The sequence below is a fragment of the Gadus chalcogrammus genome, chromosome 12 (genome assembly GCF_026213295.1).
Source record: "Gadus chalcogrammus isolate NIFS_2021 chromosome 12, NIFS_Gcha_1.0, whole genome shotgun sequence".
NCBI lineage: Eukaryota > Metazoa > Chordata > Actinopteri > Gadiformes > Gadidae > Gadus > Gadus chalcogrammus.
This window is the reverse complement of record NC_079423.1, coordinates 19,891,830-19,919,721: the sequence shown is the minus strand read 5'-3', so window position 1 is coordinate 19,919,721 and position 27,892 is coordinate 19,891,830. Positions and strand designations below refer to the sequence as shown.

General features: G+C 43.6%; 1 protein-coding gene and 1 non-coding gene across 6 annotated transcripts in view; one reads left to right on the top strand and one right to left on the bottom strand.

Annotated features, from left to right (window-relative positions):
* Positions 1-27,892, top strand: part of rabgap1l (RAB GTPase activating protein 1-like) — a 193,174-nt gene that overhangs the window by 47,264 nt on the left and 118,018 nt on the right. For all 5 annotated transcript variants that reach the window (XR_008897155.1, XR_008897154.1, XM_056604526.1 and 2 more), the window contains exons 2-7: positions 1,984-2,213; positions 2,470-2,626; positions 5,433-5,634; positions 7,181-7,355; positions 7,689-7,849; positions 13,508-13,618. Coding sequence is in view for 3 of the 5 variants with exons in the window: in XM_056604526.1 (XP_056460501.1) it covers positions 2,076-2,213; positions 2,470-2,626; positions 5,433-5,634; positions 7,181-7,355; positions 7,689-7,849; positions 13,508-13,618 (944 nt within the window). In the remaining 2 variants the exon portion in view is untranslated. The remainder of the gene's footprint in view (positions 1-1,983; positions 2,214-2,469; positions 2,627-5,432; positions 5,635-7,180; positions 7,356-7,688; positions 7,850-13,507; positions 13,619-27,892) is intronic.
* On the bottom strand, positions 19,652-19,770 carry LOC130395898 (5S ribosomal RNA). Its single transcript, XR_008898896.1, has one exon. It is a non-coding gene; the product is annotated as a 5S ribosomal RNA (ribosomal RNA).

Genomic DNA, 27,892 nt, shown 5'->3' with positions numbered 1-27,892 from the left:
ATTCAGATGGAATTGGTTAGTTGGAACCGGTTCTGAGTAGGAACCGGTTCTCGATTCCCACCCCTAGACGCCGAGGAACTGTCCTTATGAGGCTTTTATCGGGATAAAAAAAAAAAGTGGTCTGCAGACTAAAAAATATGTTGGCGTTTATACACATGTAAATAGTTAATCGCGTTTGTTTAAAAGTTTTGAGTATACCCCTCCAAAGCGTAATGTAGTTCCTTTCGATTGATCCTGGAAGAAACGTAATCCTTCTTCGCCCAAGTCCTCCAAAACCTGCTTTGATATACTGTCAGCTGACATTTTCCCATATGTTTTTGTTATGAAGTCTGGTTTGTTGGAGACGGGTCTATTTTCAATCGCGGGGCCCGTGAGATCTAAAATAGTTCTTTCTAGCTCAGATGAGCTGTTATAAAGTCGGGCACGGGCGCACTGCTGCTGCATTTGCTACATTCTGAAATTGTGGCACTGCTCGGACGTCAATTTGCCTCTAGCCGTCAGAGGCTTCACGCCCCCCCTTGGCTGTTTGGCGCCCCCCAGGTTGGGAACCACCGCTTTAGAAACATGGTTGATTGTTTTCATACGTGAACTTCCGGTAAACCCATTTGAGGTCCATGCCATATTACCATAAAGACCAAGCTCACCATACCTCAACGTATGGAAGACTTATTTTACTGAAATTATAATCTGATCGGCCCTTTTCAGCGTTAATGTCCATATAGTGTAATGGTATTGCGTTGGACCTATGACCATGGGGTTGCTGGTTCAAGAACATTCTCAACCAACAATTCTGTGAGGCATCACATGAAATTATCTTTACCATCAAGTATTCATTAGGCCAACATAGTTGTACAGTAGGACCCCCTCATGGTTGCTTGCAACTATATTTTGGTCTTGGTTTTGGTCTGAAAAGAGAAAAATGTAATGTTTATGCCCAATGTTGGATGTTTAATGTTGGATTTCATTGTTATGTGATTCTTATGTTAGCATTACTGTTAAATAGGTAAACATCGATAGTGCTGAAGAACAGGCACTAATTTGCTAGTTCAATTCTTATCCTGGAAACTGGTCCAACATTGATTGTACCCTTTAAATATTTCTGAACTTTACTTCTCCTTCGCTTTTGGATGAAAGCATCTGCTAAACCAATACATGTTAATGTTTATTCAGTACACTTTTTGACGTTCGGTGTAGTCATTCACCAAACAGGGTTCTTTAAGGTTAAAATAATAATGGGCCTTTCAGCAAAACCAGGCTCTCTGTGAGCGGATCTATATAACAGAGGTAGGCTTTGCACCATTGCTGACATTGCCATCAGGCGCGTTCCGACTGAGGGACTTTTCCTAGCGTGAGCCGCTCAGCTACTCAGGTAGTACCTACCTCGGGGTAGGAGCTTACTGTGCTGCTCCTAAAAAGTCTACGTTGATTGGATACGGTGCAGGCGGGATATGACGTGGGTACGAAGTATGATTAAGTCGGGATATTACATCACATGAACTCCGTTGAGTAGCCGCTATAAAAGTTCCTGTATGGCAACGGACGCCAAGGGGACTAACTGAGTTGGCGTAGCCAAAACACTGAGCCGCTTTGCAAAAAGTCCCTTAGTCGGAACACGGCTGTTGTGTAGTACAGTTTGACTTTCATCTCAACCTGCTCTGGTCAACCCATTGTACATTCAGAAGTACAAGAAAGAGAAGAACAAGGAAATCCTAGCTAATCCTGGTTAATTTGAAATGGTAGCTTATTTATGTTTAATAGGTTTTACTGAATACATTAACATATTTTAATAAGAGAAACAATTAAAGTAGAATACATTTGGCTAGTCTATTTTCAACTCTGACTTAAAGCTAAGCCTGTCTCAGGGTGCTGAGAGCAGTTATCATTGATTGTATCATGGTCCTCACTGTATACTTTCTTTCTAAGTTCTCCCTCTCTACTGTATTAATGAATTTTTTGAAATGTTTCATCATTGGATGTTCAAAGTTGAGCTCTGAGGAGAAGAGGGGTGAATTAAGACCTGGTCTTACTGGCTCCACCCCTGGCCCCGCCTGCCCCCTGCTCGTCCTCAGCCAAACATGGAGGATAACTCATTCATGGGTAAAGTGGGTGGCTCTACAGAGTCCGTTGCCACGGTGACCAGTGAGGAGTTTGTTTTGGTCCAGTCCAGTGGAGCCGCTTCACCCTCAGGATCAGAGGGCAAGCCCAGGCTCAAGGTCTGTCTGTCTGTGGTGCTGTCTGTCTCTCATTCTAACTCAGTACATTTTTTTTTGACAAGAATGACCTCTGTCTGTCCTTACCTGTGTTTGTGTCTGTTTGTCTGTCATACTGTTGTTCTGCGGTCTGTCTGTCAGTCCGTCAGTTTACCTACCTACCAGTTTATCCGTCAATCTGTGTGTTATCTATCTGCCTGTCTGTCCATCTGTCTTTTTACCCGCCTATGTCTTATACATCTATCTGTCTGTCTGCCAGATGTCTGTGAACGGCAGTGAGCAGCTGGAGAAGGTTATGCAGGAGGTGTTTAATGACGACGAGGAGGTGGACAAGAGCAGTATGGAGAAGCAGAGAGGAGCAGAACCTCCTTCTCGGGATTGGCCCGCAGCGCTGAACCTGGAACCTGCGACCGATGGTACCGTTTCTGAAGCCCTGGTGTCACCGCTGATTTTTCCAATGTAATTTGGAGAAATGACTTCAATTTACCGATTCTGAGGGAGAGGATTTAGAATATAGCAATACCAATATAGCATGTTGATCTTTGTGTTACGAGTGCTTGTATGGCTATTCACTGTTATGATGCCCACAAACTCTGTACTGATGGACACACATTGATAAAAAAATACAAGAAAGTGTCAAAAAACATTTGTTTAGCGTCTGTTGGCAGTATGTAGTAGTACTTCATAGTTTGATAAAAGCCATCTACTCCTGTTCTAAAATATTTAAACAATGATTTGAAATGGCACTATTGAAATAGTTCTTTGTCATGCCATCATGTAGGTACAGTTAGCGTTTTACTTCCTGTATGGAGCACTGCCTCCAAGGCCATCCAATCAGCAGGCTGCAGTTATCTCTATCCCTCCGTTGTCCTGTTTCCTGTTTTTGAAGAGCATTTGTGCCCTTTAGAAATTCTCTCTCTCTTTCCAGTGTTTGGAAAGTTCACTTTCTATGTGAACTAGTTCAAAGTTCAGTTCACACATTTTTCAGTTCAGTTAAACGTTCATAATTCAAATTTTTTAACTAAGTTCATAGTTCCAAAAGATGAACTGGTTCATAGTTCTTTTTTTCAATATGTTGCTCTGAGCTATTATTTCTTTCCGGTATTTTGAACATTGAGCCCCCTTTTTGGAGTTTCTAGGATGAAATGGAATGGTTGAATCAAGTATCGTAGCGAAATACAGTTTTCATGGTGTTTTAAATCCCATTGATTTCTGTTGGAAGACTAATTGCTTGTTGGCCGGAATCGGAAAGGGGGGGTGTTCACGTTTGGTTGTAGTCATTTCTCTCGGTTCTAGCCCTACTGTTGAGATGGAGAACCGAGCAAAAAGACTACAACCAAACGTAAACAGCCCCCCTTTCCGTTTCCGGCCAACAAGCAATGATTCAAGGAGGTATTCTAGTCCGCTGAGCTATGAGCCAGAGAGATAACGTTATGGATTGTACATATTTATAATTCGAAATTCGTCTCAGCCTTTATACCACAGATACTCTAGGGTCTATGGCATATAACCGCGTTGTCTGATTACAGTTTAATTCATTTTTCACAATTTAACAGCTCTCGTTTTGAAGAATAATCACCGCGCCATTCGTTTCAATGGGAATCTGTCTCTGGCTCTTTCCCTCTCTCTGTATCTGTCTCTCTCGCTCTGTAACCTGTTTATCACCCTCTCCAACACAGGAGTCAGTGTTCCCTGCTGCTGAGCAGAACAGCACCTTTGTTGTGACTTCCTGGTCATGTGATTAATTGGATGACATGTGTCGTCCTTTAATTCAACAAATCAGTCCAATCCTTTTTGGCCTTTTATTATTAAAACTTCAGCTGAAACGGGGCCTTTCAGGAAATAGCTTTATTAAATACTGCATAGGAACTATCCACATGACCCTCTGTCAGAACGTGGACAGAGGGGACATAGTAGGGCTGCACGAAATGGGCAAAATATGATATCCCGATATTTTTTGGCTGAATGGCGATATACGATATATATCTCGATATTTTCTATAGAGTGGGTTAGATGTTTTTTTGTAAGTCAAAAGCCACATGTGAGATGTTGCAAGCACTTTTATTAAAACATATGTCAGTTTGACTGCAACATATGATTTTATATCGTTATTTTCAACAGAATTGAATGAACATATTAAAAAAAGGGACCTTTTTCACCTTCTTCACAAAATAATCAATATAAAGCTGTAGGTTACACACATTAGCTACCATTAAGAGCATTGGCTTCGTCGCATTGTCCTGCGTACTGCGGTGAAGGTTTCAGTGCGCCGTAACTTTAATCCCCCGCCCCCTCCCTTCTCCGTTCCATTTGGGAGCATGTTTGGTTTCATTTTGCTTGTTTTGTATATTTTAATTAATTAAGACCGTCACCAGAGGGCGCCCCCAACACATTTGCCGAGCGCCGGCCCTTGTTTCGGGGCAGAAGAAACTGTCGCGGCCGGTGATGCAGCAGCACAGCCACAGAGTTTTACGCATTCCTCATACTGCACTTTGTGCCGCTGCTGTAAATGGTGGAACAGATTTGTCGTGCTTCCACTTTTAGTCGCAACGGTTTTGCTACACTCTCTACAGATGACCTGCAGCTGCTGCTCATCTGTTTTTTTTAAACCCGAACTATTTCCACATTATGGAGCCGTTGTTTCTCCTCTTTGAAAAAATTTTGTCTCCCGCCGCCGTCTCGTTTTCTTTACGGGTATCATCCATGCTTGTTGTGTTGTGAGGGGGCGGCGGGGGCGGGAATGAGGCGTCTTTGCACACGGCACGTTCGGAAAGACAGAGTGGGAGGGGGAGGGGTCGCGCTCACAGTCTCCAAGGCAAGCGCTGTAGACGCTTGAGGGGGAAACTGACCATTTTAACGCATATCGATATAAACGATATTGTCAAATGTATCCCCTTGGAAATTATATCGATATATCGTCCATAGCCGATATATCCTGCAGCCCTAGGGCATAGTGCTATATGGCAAAAAATTGTTTTTAATGTGAAGTTATTTAAAGATGAATTTAGGTGAAGTTTATGCTATGATTACGTTGTTTCATCGCTTAATGTAGCTATTTTGAGAAATCCGGGGGAACCGGCAATGTTAGATTCAAAATGTTCCCACTTAGCTTTACTTAAATGACATTCTGAAAGTAAATGATAGCCAAACTAACCATCATTTTTAAGCTTAACTACTATTATGGTTGTAGAATACATGAAAGCACTACAACTCCTACTACAGATGCTTCAGGAGTTCCCACGATGACCACTCCGGAGGAAGACAGTGTTCAGTTCAGCAAGCTGTCCTACCTGGGCTGCACCTGGGTAAAAGCCCCCCGCAACGAGGTCCAGGCCCAGAGGGCCATGGCTACGCTGCGGGCTGAGAGTGCCATCCCCATCCCTGTTATCCTGCATGTCCCCAACGGTCCCCATGGCTCCGTCCGGTAGGTCCCCAAAAAGTTTATACTCCATATAGTCACTGTCCCTACCAGTTAGCATTCCCTATGGCTGGTCAGCCACATTGAAAGTTAAAGTTCACTCCCCTGTCCGTGGTCTCCATAAGTCAGCACTTATGTCCCCTCAAGTTGTCACTTCCTTTTGTTGTCTTTTTTTATTAACTCCTTTTTAAAGTATTTTATATTTTTCTTTACTCCCTCCCTCTCTCCCTCCCTGTTTGTCTAAATGTTATTTTGTGTTTTCCATGTATTTACAGAGTACCCCGCGGAGTCTCAAAAGTATTAGAAAATAATTAAATTAAATCTTCCCAAATGAAGGCCTTAAAAGTATTGAATTTCATCTTCAAAGTCTTGAATTTATCACGGAGGAGTTAATTTTTAAACGCTTTCAATAATCAGTTTCTGCATTATCGATACTAAAATACCAGCTGTGCTTTCTCGCTATCTTCTCTCCGACAGCGAGTTAACAGACACGCATCGCTACAGTGCCAACATAGCCCCCCCCTCCTGTCACTCACTCGCGGTCTCTGGCAGTGCACTAGTCTCAATGCTCTGTGTTAGGTTAGCCAACACAACTAGCATGTCAAGTGCAGCGCCTCCGCTACCGCTTTTGGGAGCAAATGAAAACGTCAGATTTGCTGTTTAGACTTGGCATTGAGGCTAATTCCCAAGGCAATTCAAAATAAGCATGTTTACCCATATGCAAGAACAAGGTTTTGGGTTCCATAACTGATCAGGCACAGCAATTGTGGTCTTTCTCACAAAATTTGACCTGCACAAACTATTCATTATATGAAAGCTGAGCCTCCACTGTTTCCAACAGTCCAAACTATATCACTCTGTGATTAAGACTCACAAATAACCAATGAAGAACAAACTTCCCCTTTTCTTTTTACAACCAAAAATGGTTGTTCTAAAAAAATGTTTTTTACTTTCAATTTTGCCAGTAAACATGGTGTTTACAATCAATGACCTAAAGAGAAGGTTTCTGAGGAAATAAGGTTAATTGCCTTCAATCAGAACACATGTCCTTCATCGCTGTCTGGTGGCCATATGCTGTATTTGCGAGTGTTGGCTTGGTGTCATTCAATTATATTTGCCCTGAACTTTCAATAGAGGGTCAAGTGTCAACATTTTTAGATAATTTTCAAGATTATCTACCTATTTGTGTCTCATAGATATAAAGGGCTACCAACTGATAATGACCAACTGATCATGGTTTCAGGTGGAAATGTAATCTTCCACTTATGCTGTGTTCTAGCTTTATCCACTCTAACCAAGTAGTTTCCACATTGAATATTTCACTTGCACAAGAATCTTTCTTTTGTTTTCCCTCTTGGTATCAAAAATGGTATCCAATATCGATATCAAGGTTTTGAATCGAAGTTAGAAAATCCAACACTACTTTGCAGTCAAATTCTGCCAGAATGGGTGTTTCTTCCATTGTTGTTCTTTCCTTTGTAAAGCAATATTCCTTGTGTTTGAATGGTCTATATTAATAATTCTACCTTGCCCTCTCTTGTGTCTTCTCCAGGATCGTGGAGCAGTCCTCTGGGACCGAGGTTTCCTCCTTCCCCATCTACAAGGTGCTGTTTTGCGCCCGGGGCTGGGAGGACTCCGTGGAGAGCGACTGCTTCTCCTTAACAGAGAGCTACCGCAGCTCTGAAGACTTCCAGATCCACGTCTTTTCCTGCCACATCAAGGAGGCCGTAGGTTCCACGGCCTCGTTCACCAGCATGCTGTCTTACACATTTAATTTAATAGCAATCTGTTCATAGTGTGACTTGGGTATTGTAGTTTTGGGTACCATCTCAAAGTCCAGCTTGCCTAATTGATAGATGGAGGTGGATACATGGGTTTATGCATCTCCAAGAGGAGTTTGGTTTTTCCAGCAGTATACAAAAATCCCATATCAATATAAAAATACATAGTAAGGTAGGAATAAAGAAACAAGAATCAAAAAATAAATTAAAGTAAGCTAGCAAGCTTATGTCAACATGCTAACATGACTCAGTGAACGTTAGCCTTTGTGTCTCCTCCAGGTTAGCCGCATCCTGTACAGTTTCTCCACGGCCTTCAAGCGTTCGTCGCGGCCCCCAACCGATGTCCGGGACCAGACTCTCCCCTCCTCCGCCGACAACGACCTCTATACCTTCACCGTCTCTCTGGAGGTCAAGGAGGACGACAGCAAGGGTAACTACAGGTCAGCATCGACTCTTAAACCTCTGTGGGGTCACCTGATCTGTAGTTTACTTAAGGAAATATGAAAGTGTTAGTTGCTGCATTCAACACTGTAGACCATACAATACTTTTGGACCGGTTAGAAAACTGGGTGGGGCTTTCAGGCACAGTCTTAAATTAGTTCAGGTCCTACCTTCAAAATAGGAACTAATTTGTTTCCATTGGCGACTTTGTATCAGAATCAACCAACGTGACATGTGGAGTCCCACAAGGTTCGATCTTAGGACCCTCTTTATTCAACATCTACATGCTCCCACTAGGGCAAATCATGCAAAATAACTATATTGACCATCATTTCTATGCTGATGACATGAAAATGTATGTATCGCTATCACCAAATGACTATCTGCCCATAGACCTGCTGTGCCAGTGCATTGAGCAAGTGAAAGAATGGATGTGCTGAAATTTCCTTCAACTAAATGAGGACAAAACAGAGATAATTGTATTTGGTTCTAAAACGGAAAGGCTTAAACTTAAAGTAACCCAACACCTTCACTCTCTGTCCCTGAAAACCTCAATCAAAGCCAGAAATCTAGGGGTTATCATGGATTCAGATTTACATTTCGACAGTCACATCAAATCAGTTACAAAATCTGCATATTATCCCCTTAAAATTGTAGCAAGACTTAGAGGGCTCATGTCCACCGAAGACTTACAAAAACTTGTACATGCCTTTATCACTAGTAAGCTTGATTACTGCAATGGTCTCCTTACAGGTCTCCCAAAACAAACTCTGAGGAAGCTTCAGCTTGTTCAGAATGCTGCTGCTAGAGTTCTAACAAAGACCAAAAAATTTGAACATCACCAATTCTTAAATCGTTACATTGGCTTCCTAGGTCAGAGAATTTATTTTAAAATCATGTTGCCAACCTATAAATCCCTACATGGTTTAGGCCCAAAATATTTAACTGATATGCTTCCACTACATAAGCCTTCTAGACCACTAAGATCCTCTGAGACCAATCTGTTAATTATCCCCAGAGTAAACACGAAACATGGGAAAGCAGGATTTAGTTACTATGCAACAAATAGCTGGAATAAACTCAGAGGATTTAAGACTGGCCCAAACTCTGAGCACCTTTAAAACAAGACTGAAGACTTTTATATTTGCTTTAGCTTTCTGCTAAATCTTAAATATATTGCACTTTCTAAAAAGCTTTTTTAACTTTGCATTTATTTTCTATTTTAATACTAAAATGCCTTTGACTTTCTATTTTACTGATTTCTTTGCATATGTTTTTCTTTTACTTTTCTATTTTATTTTATTGTATGACAATGTTTATATGTGAAGCACTTTGAGTCTGCCCAGGGCTCCAGAGTGCGCCTAATTTGGGCGCACATGCGCCTAGAATTCGGGGTAGTGCGACCAAATATTTTATTTGGGCGCACCGGTGCGACTGAAAATTTATCTGGTATCATTATTATTATTTTATTTTTTTACAGAGCAGTCTATTCATAATATTGTAATAACCACGGAAGAGGCAGTGAATGAAGTATTGATTAGACAGCGATTTATTAGATACCGGTAACAATAGCAACGCCGGTAAATAAACCCGCGAAGCCCAATCCAGGGGCTTGTACTACGAAGCTCGATTAGAGGGTTAGCGAGGTATGTTGAGCTGAAAGCCTGGGTTAGCTGTACCATGAAAGTCGATCTCTTTAAGCGTCGCTGTATCACCATTGGTGACTTACGCTCGCAACCAAACCTGGTCGGGAGCAGCTTTTCAGCGAGTCTACCCGGAGATCGGCTACTTATATCGGCGTGCGCAGCTTCCTAGCCTCTCCTCCGATAATGGCGTCACCATTTGTGGGTGTTCTCATGGACCACGGCGCACTTATCGAACAGGCGTCTCTCTGGAGACAGAGGGTTTTTCGGGACAGAACCGATCCCTTAGCATTGTCTGACGATATTCTTTATGAGAGATACAGATTCGGCATTTATTTAAGGCATTTATTTAATGGTCAAAATATTCGTAAATATCGACGGTGCAACCGGTGCAGTTGCCCGGTTGCCCCCCCCCCCCCCCCCCCCTCCAGCGCAAGGCAGGCACGGTCCAACGCCCCCCGTCCCCCCCGTCAACAACTCAGCGCAAGGCAGGCACGGTTCAACACCCGTCCCCCCCGTCCCCCACCGTCAACAACTCAAAACTTGGGTGCACCATAAATGCGTGCTGGTGCACCCAAATTAAAACTTTAGGCGCACCAGTGCACCCAAGGAAAAAGTTAGTCTGGAGCCCTGACTTGTGTATGAAAAGTGCTATATAAATAAAGTTGCCTTGTCTTGCCTAGGATAGAGCTACCGTTGGACATGTTAGCATTTGTCCTCCTCAGTCAACCAGCTGAAAGTTATTGTAGTCTGCACAATTCTGGTATCCAACCGTACAATCTGGCAAGCTAGCCCTCTTTTCTAGAGCTATAAGTAACACAACAACTAATAATAAGGGTGTAACGGTACACAAAAGTCACGGTTCGGTACGTACCTTGGTTTTGAAGTCACGGTACGGTACAGGACGGTACGGTTCTTAGTTAAGGCGAAAAAAAAAAAAAAAAGCTTGTTTGGCAACAACAGAGAATGGCCGTAGATCAGCAGCAATGAAAACACCACTAGACTTGGTTATGGCATTTGCCTGTTCTGAATTCCCAGACAGGGGTTGTTGAAATAGTGTCGTGAGCTGGGTTTGTGCAGCTCGTTTTTTTTTCACAGCAACGGTGATGGTAACACCTGGATGGTGCCTTTTCAAATGCGCGTGCATGTCAAAGTGTTGAAAGTAGACACGGAAAGCCCTATCTGTAGCCGGAGAGCCTATCGTAGCTTACGTGCATATCCAATATTTTTTAACTATCCGTCGACGCAACATAGACGGCAAGGGCTGTGATTGGTCCTCTAACAAAATCATTTCCGGAATCACTTCTCTGGTTTGACTTTGCACCTTATTTACTTTGTACATTGTTTACTTTGCACATTAAAGGTTTTGGTATGGAATTCTCTTTTTTGGCAATTTTTGCAAAATTACTTGAAATCCTTATCATAACCCACTTACAGCCACTGAGTTAGAAGTACTGACAGGAAAATTTAACAAGTCAATCATCTGTGGAACGGGGAGGGCTCCAAAAACTTCAGCCAATGATTTCCAGACCCACCGAGTGGCATTGGACTGTAAGTACGTCAATCAAACGGTTGTACTGCACTCCCCCTCCACGCGCGACCCCTTCTAGCACGTACTCAAAGCTCGTGACCCAGAGCAAGCTTCTGTTTGTTGTTATCCTGCGGTAGCTACTGGAGCTAGCTAACTAGCTAATGGCTGTTCGCTCGTGCATGATTGCGCGTCCATGTACTTGGAATGGGTGGAGTCAGAGTCAGCGTTGAAGGAGGAAGGGGTAGGACCATTTGAGTTGTGTGTTTTCAAAATCTGCTGGCGTTTCGCAAATCCCATACCCAACCTTTAAGGACCAATAAAACACCAAATAATATTTGAAAAGCTTTGGAAGTTTATTTACAAAACTACTTACATGGTTTGTGGTCAACATATAAGATTGATTGGGCGGCGAATTGCATTGCGTATCCGACATCCCGACGGAGAACTGCGAATGCTCGAGAGGTCTCCGTAGTTACGGAGTCGGCTTACGGAGTTGACTTGGCCAAATGGTCCGGCGGCAACTCCGACTTCAAGTTTTAAATTCAGCATCCCAAAACAAGCCTTTACATTCGCCATATTAACGCTATGCACGCCACATTTACGCACCTCTGTAACCACCCAGAAGTGCCTGTACCGTGACGGTTTGGTACAAATACGTGTGTTGTTACTCCCCTACTTAATAATTACTGAATGAAATTGCTTTGTTGCTCCGTTGTATATTGTGGTAATCAGGCACGGTGAGCGAAACCACCACCTCCCGAAACAGGACACAACTTTGCTGGGCAAAAGCCAAAAAGGCATTTTTAATCCAAAATCCAAAATCAAAAACCTGGGAGGAATCAACGGTCCTATCCCCCGTGGGTGGAGTCCCCTCACCCACGAGGACCGGTCTCTCCGTACAGGAGCTCCATTGCTGGGAGAGCCCAGAATGAGGGGAGAAGCAGACTATTTAAGCCCTGCTTCTCCACCACTCAGGTGCTCTGCATGTCCTTAATTGGCCCGTGCCGGGTTGCCGAACTCCTCCACCCCTTTGTTGAAGCCTCGGGTGGCCTTTTGGAGGAGCGGCGGTCCGGCGCGTAGCATGGCTGCTTCTGCTGCCTGCGTGGCTCATTGTCCGGCGTTGTCTGTCGCAGCCCCGTCCCTCTCGGCCCTGTCTCCCGCGGCCTCGTCTCCCGCGGCCTCGTCTCCCGCGGCCTCGTCTCTCGCGGCCTCGTCTCCCGCGGCCTCGTCTCCCGCGGCCTCGTCTCCCGCGGCCTCGTCTCCCGCGGCCTCGTATCCCGCGGCCTCGTCTCGGGCTGCGTCGTCTCGGGCTGCGTCGTCTCGGGCTGCGTCGTCTCGGGCTGCGTCGTCTCGTGCTGCGTCGTCTCGTGCTGCGTCGTCTCGGGCTGCGGCGTCTCTGGCGGCGTCGTGTCTGGCGGCGTCGTCTCTGGTGGGGTCGTCTCTGGCTGTGTCGTCTCCGGCTGCTTCATGGTTTGGTTTGGGGTTTGCCAAGGGATCGCGTTGCCTCATGTCGCGGCTGTTGGTTGGCGTTCACTCAGAAAATCTCCATTGTTTGGTCGAATTGCCCGCATTCTCCACCAAATGATATAACCCGGCACGGTGAGCGAACCACAACCTCCCGAAACAGGACACAACTTTGCTGGGCAAAAGCCAAAAAGGCAGGTTTAATCCAAAATCAAACAAACATACTGAAAATAATACAACAACGAAAAAACCTGGGTGGAATTCCGTCAGCCACGAGGACCGGTCTCTCCGTACAGAAGCTCCATGGCTGGGAGAGCCCCGAATGAGTGGAGAAGCAGGCTATTTAAGGCCCTGTTTACACGAAGGGAAAACGCAGATATTTCCACGCGGTTTGGCCTCTCATTTACACGAAAACACAGTTTTTGTCACAGAAAACGATCATTTCTAAAAACTCCGGCCAAAGTGGAGATTTCTGAAAACGTCGGTTATGTGTTGTCGTGTCAACGGGGGAAACGGGGTTTTAAGTTCTGAAGCGTCACATTATGCGCCAGGAAATGCTTAACGTCATATTTGCGCCCTATGTTTACAGTTTGTTTGTTACAGGAAGCGCTCGTGTTATTCGTTGTTGTTGATTCTGCGGATTCTGATTGGCTTGCATGGCTTTAATTGCGCTCAACGGCGTATTTATGCGTTTTGATGTAAACGACAACTATTTTGAAAACGATGTGTGCACAATGTTATTTTTGAAAACGGAGGGGGGGAAATATTTGTTTCTATAAATACCCTGCTACGTATAAACGTGGCTTAAGCCCTGGTTCTCCACCTGTTCCTCAGGTGCTCTGCATGTCCTTAATTGGCCCGGGCCGGGTTGCCACAATATACAAACAGAGCATATAGAGTTGTGTTATCAATATTATTGTGAGCATTTGTGGGAATGAGAGGCAGGGCCATGTCACAAAAAACGGTATCCATTTCCGTGGTGACATTTAAACTCTTCTGTCCTTTACCCACTCCTCAAGTGCTGTTCCTAAAGACCGAGACAAGTTCTACTTCAAGCTGCGCCAAGGCGTCCAGAAGAAGGTGTTGATCTCAGTGCAGCAGATGTGCAATAAGGAGCTGGCCATCGAGAGGTAAGGGGCTTCTCTATCGGCGATGAAAGCTGCAACCATAGTGAGGTAAGAGCCTTTGTCAGATAGGAAGAACGGTTAGTTAGGTACTATGGTTGGTTAGGACGAATGGTTGGTTAGGGAGCAGGGTAAGGCATCACGGTTAGTTAGGATGCACAGTTACTTAGAAAGTATCGTTGGTTAAGAACCATTTCTAAAGGATTTTAACTTCTAACTTTCTAAAGGATTCAAACTTTTTAACATAACTTTCATCCGTTACTATCCAGTGTTTGTTGGAGAGCATTGCAGACACACAATGAAGAGTCATAGATCATAGGTCAATGAAGTGTGAACTTCATTGTGAACATTGATCCTTCTGGTATGGTCGTGGGGTACCTTCAACCCCTCACCTCCCCCAACCAGGGGAACAGGAACTTCACTACAAATCACCTGACATCCTATCTGGGTCAGGTGACCTCATCCCTGTCATTTCTGCATGCGCGTGCACACACGCACACGCACACACACACACACACACACACACATTATGTTGTTCTCTGAGAAGTTTCACACTTATATGTTTGATTTGTCAGCAGTTGCATTCTGAATTTTCTGTATTCAGTTCTGCAAGACCAGGGTAACTGCATGAAAATAAGATGGTGGTTTCAAATGAGAGAACCCTCTTTCTTTTGGCATCAGCTTGATCTTTATGAAGCAGTATAGCTTGTTGGCCACATGGGGGCCCCTCCAACCTTCAGGAAGTGGGAGAAAGCAGTGAGATAGCACATCAGTGTTTTTTACAGACTGTTGTGACGTCACAGATTATAACTTACTTATGACCTCATTGTATAAAACAGACTGCTGTGACATTACTATATAATAGAGTTTCCGCACACACGGTCAACCTCTAGTGGTAATTAAACCCACAGCAATAATGTGGAAACCTACGGAACCCGTAAAAGGACATGGGGTAAAAAAATAAATAAATAGCATTTCTCGTGATCATGAGAAATTATATGGTACGCAGGAGAAAGTATCTGGTGCGCAGGGCTCCAGACTAACTTTTTCACAGGTAACACTGGTGCCACCTAGCTTTTCATTTAGTAGCACCAAAACAAATAAGGTAGCACCATTTTTTTTTTTTGTGAACGGCAGTTCCTCCTCGCGATGTTGTAGGCGGTGTTAAACTTGATGATTATTTCTTCATTCTCCGCCGAGCGATTGCTCTCATCTATCCTATTAAATGAGGTGGGGAGGGGCTGGGAGCTTCGTGTGATGCAGCGGTCCCTGCACGTATTGTGCTTTTGGCATTCGTTGTGTAATTTTAATGACTGAACTTTGAATTGTGTAGATCCATTTACAAAATGTGTCCTGCCTGCAACGAACGGGCCACATGTCCTGCAGTACACACACACCATGGCTTGTCTCCCATATCGTAACCACGGGAACTGCACCAGCCATTGTTGTTGAAAACTGTACTTTCTTTTTTTCTCCCCACTGCCCCCCGCCTTTTTCGCCAACCTGTCACTGTCGCTTCCTCTGCTAACCCTTCTCCACCACCAGCAACAGTAGGGGTGCAATGTAGGGCTGTGCAATTAATCAAATTTCGATCGCGATATCGATTTTGGGGTCAAACGATCTCCAAACTCGTATAATCGAGTTGAAACGATTAATTTGACATTTTCCGTTTTACAGTAGGCCTAGAGAGTTTATGAAAGTTTATGAAAGAGACGCGCATGCGAAAGCATTCAACGCGGCGAGAGGGAGTACAATCTAACAGGCGTGCTGCATCAGGAAGTATGCCGTTGGCAGGAGGCGGGACATGCCAGTGAACCGCCAATCAGCAGCATCAACTGTTGACAGACATGTTGGAGTAGACCTACCGTGTGGAATATTAAAGTTTCAGTAACGTTACAGTTTGATGAACGATAACAAGCTCCTATAGCAGACTTTAACTAAGAGTTCTTTAAGCGAGTTGAAACGATTAGTTTGACATTTTCCGTTTTACAGTAGGCCTAGAGAGTTTATGAAAGTTTATGAAAGACGCGCATGCGAAAGCATTCAACGCGGCGAGAGGGAGTACAATCTAACAGACGTGCTGCATCAGGAAGTATGCCGTTGGCAGGAGGCGGGACATGCCAGTGAACCGCCATTCAGCAGCATCGACTGTTTACAGACATGTTGGAGTAGACCTACCGTGTGGAATATTAAAGTTTCAGTAACGTTACAGTTTGATGAACGATAACAAGCTCCTATAGCAGACTTTAACTAAGAGTTCTTTAAGGCAGAACTGCCAAGTACATCTTGTATATGTATTTCTGTTTAACAACAATATGATTTTTATTAGCCATGTGTTTGTTATGGCTTTGTGACTTTTAACTTTGCTATGGAGAAATGCTGGGACCGTTGTTCTCTAGACATTAAATAGGGAATGTATTATTTCAGTCGAGTCATTCGTCAGTGCATTTGGCTGAATATATTGTATTCATGAAATGTTTTATAAAAATCAAATGTTAGATTCAGAATGTTGTGGCAGACAGTACACTTACACACGAAAAAGGTTTTATTTTGGATACTTACACGTGTTTCTATGTCATAATTGATTGTCAATAAATGCATGTTTTCAAACTCAAAAATAATCGTTTGAATAATCGTGATATCAATATTGACCAAAATAATCGTGATTATGATTTTTCCCATAATCGAGCAGCCCTAGTGCAATGGATCACAAAACTCACGGTTCGGATCGTGTCACGGTTTTTGAATCACGGGTCGGATCATTTTCGGATCAACAACAGCAAAAAAGATAACGAGACAAATGTTACTTTAAATAAAATCTTCAAATGTGTAAAAACAAAATAAAGTGAAAAATTAGGTAATAGGGATGGGCGTGAGGAATCGATTACTCGAGTACTCCTCGTTAAAAATGAACTCGGTTGGTGGACAGGCAAACTCGAGTTTTCTGAAGCAAATGTATCAATTTTCTGTCGGCGCCACTAACGCATGACGTGGGCACAAAGAAAATTAAATGCATCCATTTCCATCGCGCGTTCCGTGCCGTGTGCAGGCACGCCAGAATTCAAAAAGTTAAGAGATGGCGGTTAAAGCAAACCGCAACGAAGAATTGAAATACTTTAAAGAAATAGATCATAAGGTGAAATGTAAAATATGCTAAGCGAAATCGAGCTACCAGAAAGTACTATGCGGCAACATATGCTCCTGAAACACAACGGTGAGTTCGGGAAAGCAGACCCGCAGCAACGGTGAAAGTGAAAGTGTGTCGGCTATTTTCACCGCCGCAAGACGCAGCTGTAATCCCGGGCGTGTAGAGAAGATCACAACGCTGAGTATTTCATAGTCCATTTGCTGCCGTTTTATTTGCAGCTTTAAATTATTTGCAATGGTTAGGCTACTTGTTTCGTTTTTTTTAAACTGTTACAGGCCTTGGTTCGACGTGATTTAAATTGTGAGACGCATATTTATTTTTGTAAGGAAAATGTGTTTTGAACTATTGCAAAAATAAATAATGAATACTCTGATAACTCTGACTGTTTTGATGGAGAATAAGCATTACATGTTTGGTTGGTAATATTACCGTTCATCATCAAGCCTATTCCTGCTGCAGATGCGTTGCATTCTAAAAATAGATTTGATTTAACGAGTACTCGATTGATCCTCGAGGAATTCCTTCGATCACTCGAGTTTGGAATTTACTACTCGTGCCCATCCCTAATCGATATCTATATCTATACCTTGGGTCCATTGTTTGATGCAACTTTTTTAATCCATCCTGGGCCACCGTTGTGACCGGGAACATGTATATTGCGATGTGGTAGGGCACCGCTTTAGTGATATCACATGTCTCACCACGAGTGAAGGAGGCTTGCAAAAGACTTTGTTTCGGGGAATTTACTACTCGTGCCCATCCCTATTAGGTAATAATCCTGCTTCCTTTAAGCATAGTCAATATTTTAAAAAATTGCAATTATGAGGCATTATTCCTTCTTTTTAACATGGATAGTAAATAATCCCTAACCCTGGATTTACAACTTTAAATTCAGGATGTCTGCATTGCCTTGGGAGAGTTTAGAGTCTACACTCTCCCAAGACAATGCAGACATCCTCATCATCTTTTTTTTTCATCAAGTATGGTAGCGAAATACAGTTTCTGTCGTGTTTTATTTGGCATTTTGTAAATCCATTGATTTCGGTTGGAAGACTCATTGCTCATTGCAAGGGTCATTTCGCTGGGTCCTAGCCCTACTGTTTACACGGAGAACCGAGCAAAAAGACTACAACCAAACATAAATATGACCGGTTCCGGTTTCCGGTTAAAAAACAACTTATTTTTTTATCAGCCGTTCCGCGGATCACTTGCGTCCCGAACCGTGAGGGTTGAACCGTACGGATCACGGGAAACCCGTGTACCGTTGCACCACTAAACAACAGCCTCATTTGTTTCCTCTGGCACATTTCTTTTCTTAAAATAATCGACTCTCGACCGCTTCATGTTGTATCTGCTTTGTTTACTGTTTTGTGCGTGCAGCGTGTAGTGTGCAGACCATAGACTGTAAAAGGTGCAGACAGACAGGCAGGCAGAGACAGGGAGCGAGAGAGAGTTGTGGACTCGCTGGAATGAGCCAGAAAGTAAGATTTTATTATCAACCACAACCGCGGGAGTGGGGAGAGAAATAATAAAAAAAAAACGATATATATCTTTTTTCAATCGTCCTCCTGCAAGAAGCACCGGAGCGACCTCATTCAATTTTAACTCGCACCTAAAGAAATTAGGTCGCACTCTGGAGCCCTGCTGGTGCGCATGAGAAAGTATCTTGTGCGACGAGAAAATATGTTCTGCGCACGAGAAAGTATCTTGTAAGCACGAGAAGGTATCGTGTGTGTGTGTGTGTGTGTGTGTGTGTGTGTGTGTGTGTGTGTGTGTGTGTGTGTGTGTGTGTGTGTGTGTGTGTGTGTGTGTGTGTGTGTGTGTGTGTGTGTGTGTGTGTGTGTGTGTGTGTGTGACGTCAGCGAGTGAGTGGACGAGCGAGGAGAGCGAGTGGCAGCGTGCGTGTTGTAGCAACCTGGCTTGGTGAGTGAGCTGCCTCCTTCCAATCAGCACACGAACTGGAGCTTACTTAAAGCCAAAATTGGCACTTTTATTCAAACATAAATTATATTACTATCAAATCAAACAAAACCCAGCTTTGGAGGAATCCACAGTCTTGTTCCTCCGGGTGGAATCACATCACCCACGGAGACTGGTCTCTCCGCACACGTGAACCAGGAGAGCCCTGAATGAGTGTGGAAGCATTTTTAAAGCATGCTGCCCACCTGCTCATCAGGTGCTCCGCATTTCAATGATTGGCAGCAATGCTCTTACTGGCGCCATCTGTTGAAAATCTGTGGTACACCGCCTCCACAACCTGCCCCCTTGGCCTCCAGGGGCGCTGTGCCAGAGACTGGTTGCCACAGTGTCAGTTGAGTGAAGTAATAACCGAGTCCGGTTGTGTGTTGGAAGAAAGCAAGGGCGTTATTTCGCATAGGTACGGCCAACTTTGGGAAAGAAAGGATTGTCCCTACCAATATTTTGATTTATTATTTAATATAACGTAAATATATTTTACATAATGCATTTAATATAATATTTTTGGGCAAACTCGGCGGCCACCCCCGCGAAGACACGCCATTTATGTAGCACCCACTTGGGTGATTCACGGCAGCCAATCTGCGCCAGAACGCTCACCACACACCAGCTTGAGGTGGAGAGTGAGGGAATTAATAAGTCAGCCAATTATACAGGAGGATGATTAGGGGGCCAGATTGAATGAGCCTGGTTAGGCCAGGACACCTGGGAAACCCCTGCTCTTTGCGATAAGTGCCCTGGGATCTTTTATGACCTCACTGAGTCAGGACCTTGGTGATTCAGGACCTCGGTATTACGTCTCCTCCGAAGAACGGCGTCTTCCGCAGCACAGTGTCCCCCTCACTGCACTGGGGCATCGGGATTGATTTTAAGGCCAGAGTGAAGAGTGTCACCTATTGGCCACCACCCGACACCACTTACAGCACCTGGTATTCCCAGGCGGTCTCCCATCCAAGTACTAACCAGGCCCGACCATGCTTAGCTTCCGAGATCAGACGAGATTGGGCGTGCCCATGGTGGTAAGGCCGTATAAAGCAGACCCACTGCCGGTCAAAGTGAAAGGTGTTTTCCCCGAGAGACCTATAAGCAGACCCACTGCCGGTCAAAGCGAAAGGTGTTTTCCCCGAGAGAGCATCGGGCCTGAAGGGAACGTCTCCCCTGTGCTCCTCGGTCTGGGAGCCATCAGCAGGAAAGGTGTAACTAACCATCTCGTAGTTGGAGGCGGAGCGCAAGAGAGTATACAGTCAGGTCCATAAATATTGGGATATCGACACAATTCTAATCTTTTTGGCTCTATACCCCACCACAATGGATTTGAAATGAAACGAACAAGATGTGCTTTAACTGCAGACTTTCAGCTCTAATTTTAGGGTATTTACATCCAAATCAGGTGAACGGTGTAGGAATTACAACAGTTTGTATATGTGCCTCCCACTTTTTAAGGGACCAAAAGTAATGGGACAATTGGCTACTCAGCTGTTCCTTGGCCAGGTGTGTGTTATTCCCTCATTATCCCATTGACAAGGAGCAGATAAAAGGTTGAGAGTTATTTCAAGTGTGCTATTTGCATTTGGCATCTGTTGCTGTCAACTCTCAATATGAGATCCAAAGAGCTGTCGCTAACAAGCCCATCAGAGAGATAGCAAAAACATTAGGTGTGGCCAAATCAACTGTTGGGAACATTCTTAAAAAGAAAGAACGTACCGGTGAGCTCAGCAACACCAAAATACCCGGAAGACCACGGAAAACCACTGTGGTGGATGACCGAAGAATTCTTTCCCTGGTGAAGAAAACACCCTTCACAACAGTTGGCCAGATCAAGAACACTCTCCAGCAGGTAGGTGTATGTCTGTCAAAGTCAACAATCAAGAGAAGACTTTACCAGTGAATACAGAGTGTTCACCACAAGATGTAAACCATTGGTGAGCCTCAAAAACAAGAAGGCCAGATTAGAGTTTGCCAAACAACATCTAAAGAAGCCTTCACAGTTCTGGAACAACATCCTATGGACAGATGAGACAAAGATCAACCTGTACCAGAGTGATGGGAAGAGAAGAGTATGGAGAAGATAAGGAACTGCTCATGATCCATGTTGACGGCATGGGCATGTATGGCTGCCAATGGAACTCAGGGTTTTTTACGTATTTTAAGCACATAAAAGCGATCCGGTTTAGACTACTTCCTTCAAGAACACGACAGGGTTAACACTTGGGTTTCAAAAGCACTTGCCAATCGGGCAAATACAGGTCATGTTCAACTTGCCCGAATTTGATGTTCACTTGCCCGAGTAAACTCATCCTAGCTCAGATTGAAGCTGAATGTTAGACTCCACACATGTTGTGTTTAAAAAATAACAAACTTCTCTTTGTTTACTTATTAATCTAACGGTCACATCGTGCCATGAAGTGATTTCAGTCCACCGTTGCAACCGATTAAAGCTATCAGCCAGTTATATGTAGGGTTGAGCACCGAAACTCGGTTCCAGTAGGGAACCGGTTCCGACGTAAACGGTTGTAACGAGATCGAATAAGAACGCATATTTCGGTTCCTCATAACGGTGCCTGACGTTTTTTAACGCCCCCTGCCCCCCCATGGTGTTGCGGCGTCAACTTGCGTTAGTGCTGGGCGCTATACCGGTTCTCACTGAATAACGGTGTGTATTTTCGTTAGGATATGATTTTTTTATATAGCCTACCGCCATACCGGTGTATTTGATTACACAACGTTCGGAACGCAGCGCTGCGCGACTGTTTCAGACGGGACCCTTCTCAATGTTGCGGTAAACAAGTATGTAAAAAGATATGTATCAGTCACAGCAGCCTCTTCGGGTAAGTCGAGTAATTGAATGCCAACCGTAAATCTTGCATATCAAGTAGGCTAGCAAACACCGTTGTGTGTGCCGTTTCGTTTTTTTAAGTACCGGTTTGAGAACCGTTTTAGCACAGGAACCGTTTGAAAAGTACCGAGTAGGCACCGGTATCGGATAAAACCCGAACGATACCCAACCCTAGTTATATGTAGGCCTGCATGATTTTATGCAAATGTACATTACTAAATGTCCAAGGTAGTAGCAAAGATATGTATTTTTTAACTTTCATGTTTCTTCTAGGTCTAAATGAATAATCACAATCGCGTTTCTAGTGTTGTCAGTCATAATTTTTTCTACCTTCGATACTAAATATCTATATTCTATACCATCTTCGATATCAAAAAAACAGTGAAACAGGGAAAACAGTTTTTTTTTTTTAAATGAACGTACCCAAAGTAAATAGAGTATATCTCCAGAACTGCATGGGCTATAATGTCATCTTGGTGACAATAGAAAGATTGTTGTGCAAGTGAAATATTCAATGTGGATAATACTTGGTTAAAGTGAATGAAGCCATGGAACACGGCATAAGTGAAAGATAACATTTCGACCTGAAATAATTATCATTTGGTCGTTATTAGTTGGTAGCGCTGGCTTACTATGATACACAAATAAAGGTAGATATCTTACAATTTTGACACTTGACACCTATTTAAAGTTCAGGGTAAATATAATCGAATGACACCAAGCCAAACACTCACAAATACACATATGGCCACTAGATTTCGCTGAAGATTGTGTTGTGTGTTCTGATCGAAGGCCATTTACCTTTTTCCTAAGAAACTTTCTCTTAGTCATTGATTGTAAACACCATGTTTAGTTGCAAAATTTGGCCCAGACACTGGATTATCTGTTTGTGGTGGTTTTATGCGATCAGAATCAACTTTGTGGACAAAAATCATAAAGGTAAAACTTCATTTTTGGTTGTTAAAAGAAAAGAGGATGTTTCTTCTTAAATTATTATTCGTGAGTTTTAGTCACAGAATGATATGGTTTGGACTGTCGGAATAAGTGGAGGATCAGCTTTCATATAATATATAGTTTGTGAAGATCCAATTTCGTGAAAAAGATTGCTATTGCATGTGCACAGTTATGATTTTGCGGAACAAAAGGTTGTTTTGCAGTTTTTAAAAACGCTTGAATAAATAGCATTTATATTAACATCCACCCAAAATCCACTTGCCAACCAGAAATCAATCTCGACTCGCCCAAATCTTACTTTTAGTTGCCCCGGGCAAGTGGACAACCGTTAGTGTCAATTAACATTTTACAATTAGGGCATTTAGTTTTCATCCAAAGCGACTTACATCGTTTAATAGGGTCAACCGGTTCCCTTGTATTTATTGATGATGTGACTGCTGAAAAAGCAGCAGGATGAATTCTGAAGTGTTTCAGGCAATATTATCTGCTCATATTCAGCCAAATGCTTCAGAACTCATTGGACGGCACTTCACAGTGCAGATGGACAATGACCCGAAGCATACTGCGAAAGCAACCAAAGAGTTTTTTTTTTGAGGCCTGGTAGAGCATCACCAGGGATGAAACCCAGCGTCTGGTGATGTCTATGCCAGGGATAAAATTAACGACGTCCCGTCGTCCCGGGGACGTAATTAATTGTCATCGGGAGGATTTTTATTCTCTCTCGGGTCGACCTCGGGACGAAGAGAATTTTGCGTGCACTGACTTCATTTTTTTCTGTTTAAGTTTTCAACACTTTCTGCAAACCAGAACGTGTCGCGATCGGTGGAAAATACTTAATTAAATGGAAAGGGCTTCGTTCAATTGGCTGGCGCGCTCGCGTTTGTGTTGTTCAGTGAGGCAGAGGGGGTAAAATCGTTCGTCATGGCGCAGGCTTTCTTGGTTCACTGGAGAAGGCGGGGCTGCGCACGGAGTCTAGACCTCTAATTTTCAAAGTGGACCGACCCACCGGGAGACTTCCCGATCTCCAGCCTATGCTGCAGAGCGAATTTAAATCGCCGGCAGAACGGCCTGGGGGTCTAACACCGTCATTTATATAAATTTCATATGTATATATATAGTATATATTTCACATTAATCGCAATTATTACACGGGTCTTCTCAATGCCACGAAACGCTCTGTTCACTTGCATGGGCCCTTCACAACTTCCGGTGGTGAATTATATTTGATAATTCACCGTTGCTAAGTATAATCTTGAGTATAATTGACCACTGTCAAAACTGGAAAACAACAGATTTTTCGCCTCTAATGACGTCTTCGGTATCACTCCGCAAGTACCGGTAACTTGTCAACCCAAGCGTCTTCGGTTGCTAAGCGACGGCAACGTCTTTGGCGGACTATTTCTCTGCTGATCAACACTACGAATTCTGGTATCAAATAAATTGTAAAAAGACACACCATGTGAAGTTATTTTTTCGTTTTGGCAAGTAGCCGTCTAATAAGCGGGATAATGTAGAGAACATCGCCGGTCATGATCGAAAATAAGCCCCTTCAGGGCAAAGCAAGTTTGCCCTGTTGGGGCTTATTTTCCCGATAATTACCGGCGTTCTATACATTATCCCTTACGATATCCCGCTGCTTCGGGTTTGCCTTTGTAGGCGCATTGAGAGGAGGAGCGGGCGAATCCGCTGTCAGTGCATGTATGATACGCAGGTTTATCCAATAAGTGGTAGAGTACCCACGCACCATTGGCATGTATGCGCGCTTGTCTCTGTGTGCGCGCTTGTCTCTGTGTGCGTGTGTGAACGAGAATGACGGGGAGAAAGATGGGCTACGCGGAGATGACTGAACGGAACGATATTTATGTTTCAAAATCCAAAAAAAAAAGAAAAGTAAAAAGCAGAATCAATTTGTGGCGCTCTGTGTTGAATCTGTGGCGCTGCTCCACACATTGTTCTATGTATCTATTCTCTTTTGAGACAGCGCAACTCTCTACCCAAGCCCCCCCTGGAACCGCGGAGCCGTCGCATTTACATCAGAATGAAACCCAATAAACCGCCAATGTGTGTAGGGTCCGGCAGGGTAAATTGGGGTTCTAGCTCAAGCAGGCAATTTACCGGGAATAATTCGGGACGATTCAGGACGGTTCATAATGTTTTTTAGGACATTTCCGGGACGGTGGTGAAAAAAAGTTAATTTTAACCCCTGGTCTATGCGTTCCAGACTTCAGGCTGTAATTGACTGCAAAGGATTTGCAACCAAGTATTACAAATTTATGATTGTTAATTTGTCCCATTACTTTTGGTCCCTTAAAAAGTGGGAGGCACAGATACAAACTTTTGTAATTCCAACAACGTTCACCTGATTTGTTGTAAAATCAGGTGATGTAAATACCCTCAAATTGAAGCTGAAAGTCTGCAGTTAAAGCACATCTTGTTTATTTCATTTCAAATCCATTGTGGTGGTGTATCGAGCCAAAAATATTAGAATTGTGTCGATGTACCAATATTTATGGACCTGACTGTACGTGCTCCAATAGTGCAAGATAAAAATATAGCACATTAATTAGAAATATAGCTGCGAGCAGCAATGTGGGGTTCAAGCATAATGGGACTTGATAAACTAATTTTGCTGGACGGACGTAGTCGGCTAGGTGGCTACATGACGACCGTCGCGGTAATCGGTAATACCGACAGCCGGTGGGATGAGCATTATGCGAGTACGCGTCAATGTTTACCAAATGGGAAAATGACCCCACCTAGAGGTAAGGGCGCAATACAGTCTGCCTGACAGAACAAATGTCACAAATACATAGGGGTAATCGGAACAATATCCCTAAAAGAGACACAATGTAAACAAGCGTTCTGGAGTTGGTTTGTGAAGCATCTAATCCAGTGGGAATTGCAGTTTATATTGTAAGTGGGCGGAATGGTAAATATAGTCATTGTTGCATTCTACATGCAGTACCGCTTTTCGCCACACGAGTGCAGTGTCTACCCTTTAATGACATTAGTGTTTTTCAGAGATGGAAGTAACTTGAGAAAAGATTTTAATTTTTTTTTATGCGGATATGCTGCCTTTCCAGAGGCATTTATATCGAAATTAGAAGATAAAATGAACATACCGTGATATAATACCGTTACCGTCTATTCCTCAAATCATACCGTGATATACATTTTAGTCCATACCCAATGAATCCGGTCAAAGGTCACCAGATTCATTGGGTGTCCCCATGATGATGTCATGGGTCTATGGACCAAGGTTAATTATGATATGTCAAAGGGCTGCTGAGATATCGGCTTACTTCCTGTTTGGCGACTTGACGGTCAAATTTGATTGGCTGTAGCGGACAAACGGTTTTGAATTTGAAAAATCTATTCAATGTTTTTTATCAAGCATGGCCTGAAGATCATGTGTGCCAAGTTTCGAGATGATTGGAGAACATTTGTGATAGGAGATGCATTATGAAAGTTTTTGACATAAACCAAGATGGCGGAGAATCCATCAATGCACAAATTGACGTCATAGGGTGCGTTGAACTCGGCTTGGAGCAAGGAATCCAATGATACCTTGTTTGTGAATATTGGACAAATGGGTCGAAAGTTATGAACATGAATGCATGTCCAACTTTGACCTGATGGTGGTGCTAGAGCTGATGAACTGGGCTAATGGGACTGTCCTGAACCAGTGTGCAAAATTTCACAACTTTTAACCAAGGCATTCTATGGGCTGCCATAGACTCCCATGGCAGGAAAATAATAAGAAAACGTACGAAAACAATAGGTTGTCTCGCAGCTTCGCTGCTTGACCCCTAATGATTTTAGCTTGTGTGGGATTCATCACGGGCACACACAAGCTAAAATCATTCAAATGAATGTGCTTTATTTTTATCTAGCACTATTGGAGCACGTATAATCTCTTGCGAAATGATTAGTGTTACACTATCCTGCGGTCGGCTCCCAGACCGAGGAGCACAGGGGAGACGTTCCCTCCAGGGCCAATGCTCTCTCGGGTGCAACACTCTTTACTTCGACCGGCAGTGGGTCTGCTTATAGGTTGGAATATGGTCGGAATGAGGCGGCCACCGATTCTTGACAGGCTGGGTACTTTATTCTTACACACAACCGGACTCGTTCATTACTTCACTAAACTGACACGCACGCTACCGCTCGCTGTCCTTGCTCGTCCACTCACTCGCTGACACACACTCAAGCTCACACACACAGCCAGTGATATGCGTACGAGATAGGCCTACTTTCTCTTGCCCACCAGATACTTTCTCGTGAGCACCAGATACTTTCTCGTGAGCACCAGATACTTCCCTTCACTAACCATTCACGGGTTCTGTAGAAACCCCAGTCGATAATGTAACAACATTTCTGAGCACATAAAATAATAACACTTTGCCTGTAGTGTTACAAAGTATAACATTTTGGTTCACCTATTACGTAATGAAGCAAGCATAATAATTTCCTCCTTACGTTAAGAAGCAAGCATAATAATTGTCTACTTGTAAGCCGTTTTCACAAATTTTTGCCGCATTTGTATATCAGGATATTCTACCCTGAGGGTGATTCACACTTAATGCTTTATATGCGGACATCAATGTCGTTAAGACCATGGTGGCCATGGTGACGGCGCGGCTGTGTCCAGACGCCGTCAGGGTCTCTTATCTTTAGATTGTGCATTTTACCTATTTTTTTTATATTTAATCTTTTTTACTGATGTGACTTTTAGTATGATCATATATGGTCACCAAATGCTTTTAGAAATAAGGGATCAGTGCGGCATATTTTATGTTAGCACGTCTTTTGACAGCAAGTCGGCGTTTCCAGCTGAGATTCTCCGACAAACTGACGGTCATAACAGTAATAGCGACAAGCCCTGGAAACGGTCAAAACACAGAGGGAGAAGAGGGGGGATCCGGGACAGACTGAGGAGGAAGGTAAACCATCCACCTTTGCCCAGTATTCTGCTAGCAAATGTCCAGTCTCTAGATAATAAGATGGATGATATTAGAGCAAGGATTGCCTTCCAGCGTGACGTCAGAGATTGTAGCATTTAATGTTTTACCGAATCCTGGCTGTCCCCATCTATCCCGGATCACTCTGTTACACCCGCCGAGCATTTCTCCATCGCTCGCATGGATAGAACGGAAGAGTCCGGAAAGTCCAAGGGTGGAGGAGTTTGTTTCATGACTAACAGCAAGTGGTGTGATCCGAGGAACATTACCGTTCTCTCCCAGGGCTGTACTCCCCATCAGGAACATCTGTCCATTATGTGCCGCCCCCACTATCTACCCCGTGAGTTCACCGCAATCATCACCATCGCGGTTTACATCCCCCCACAAGCCAACACAGATACTGC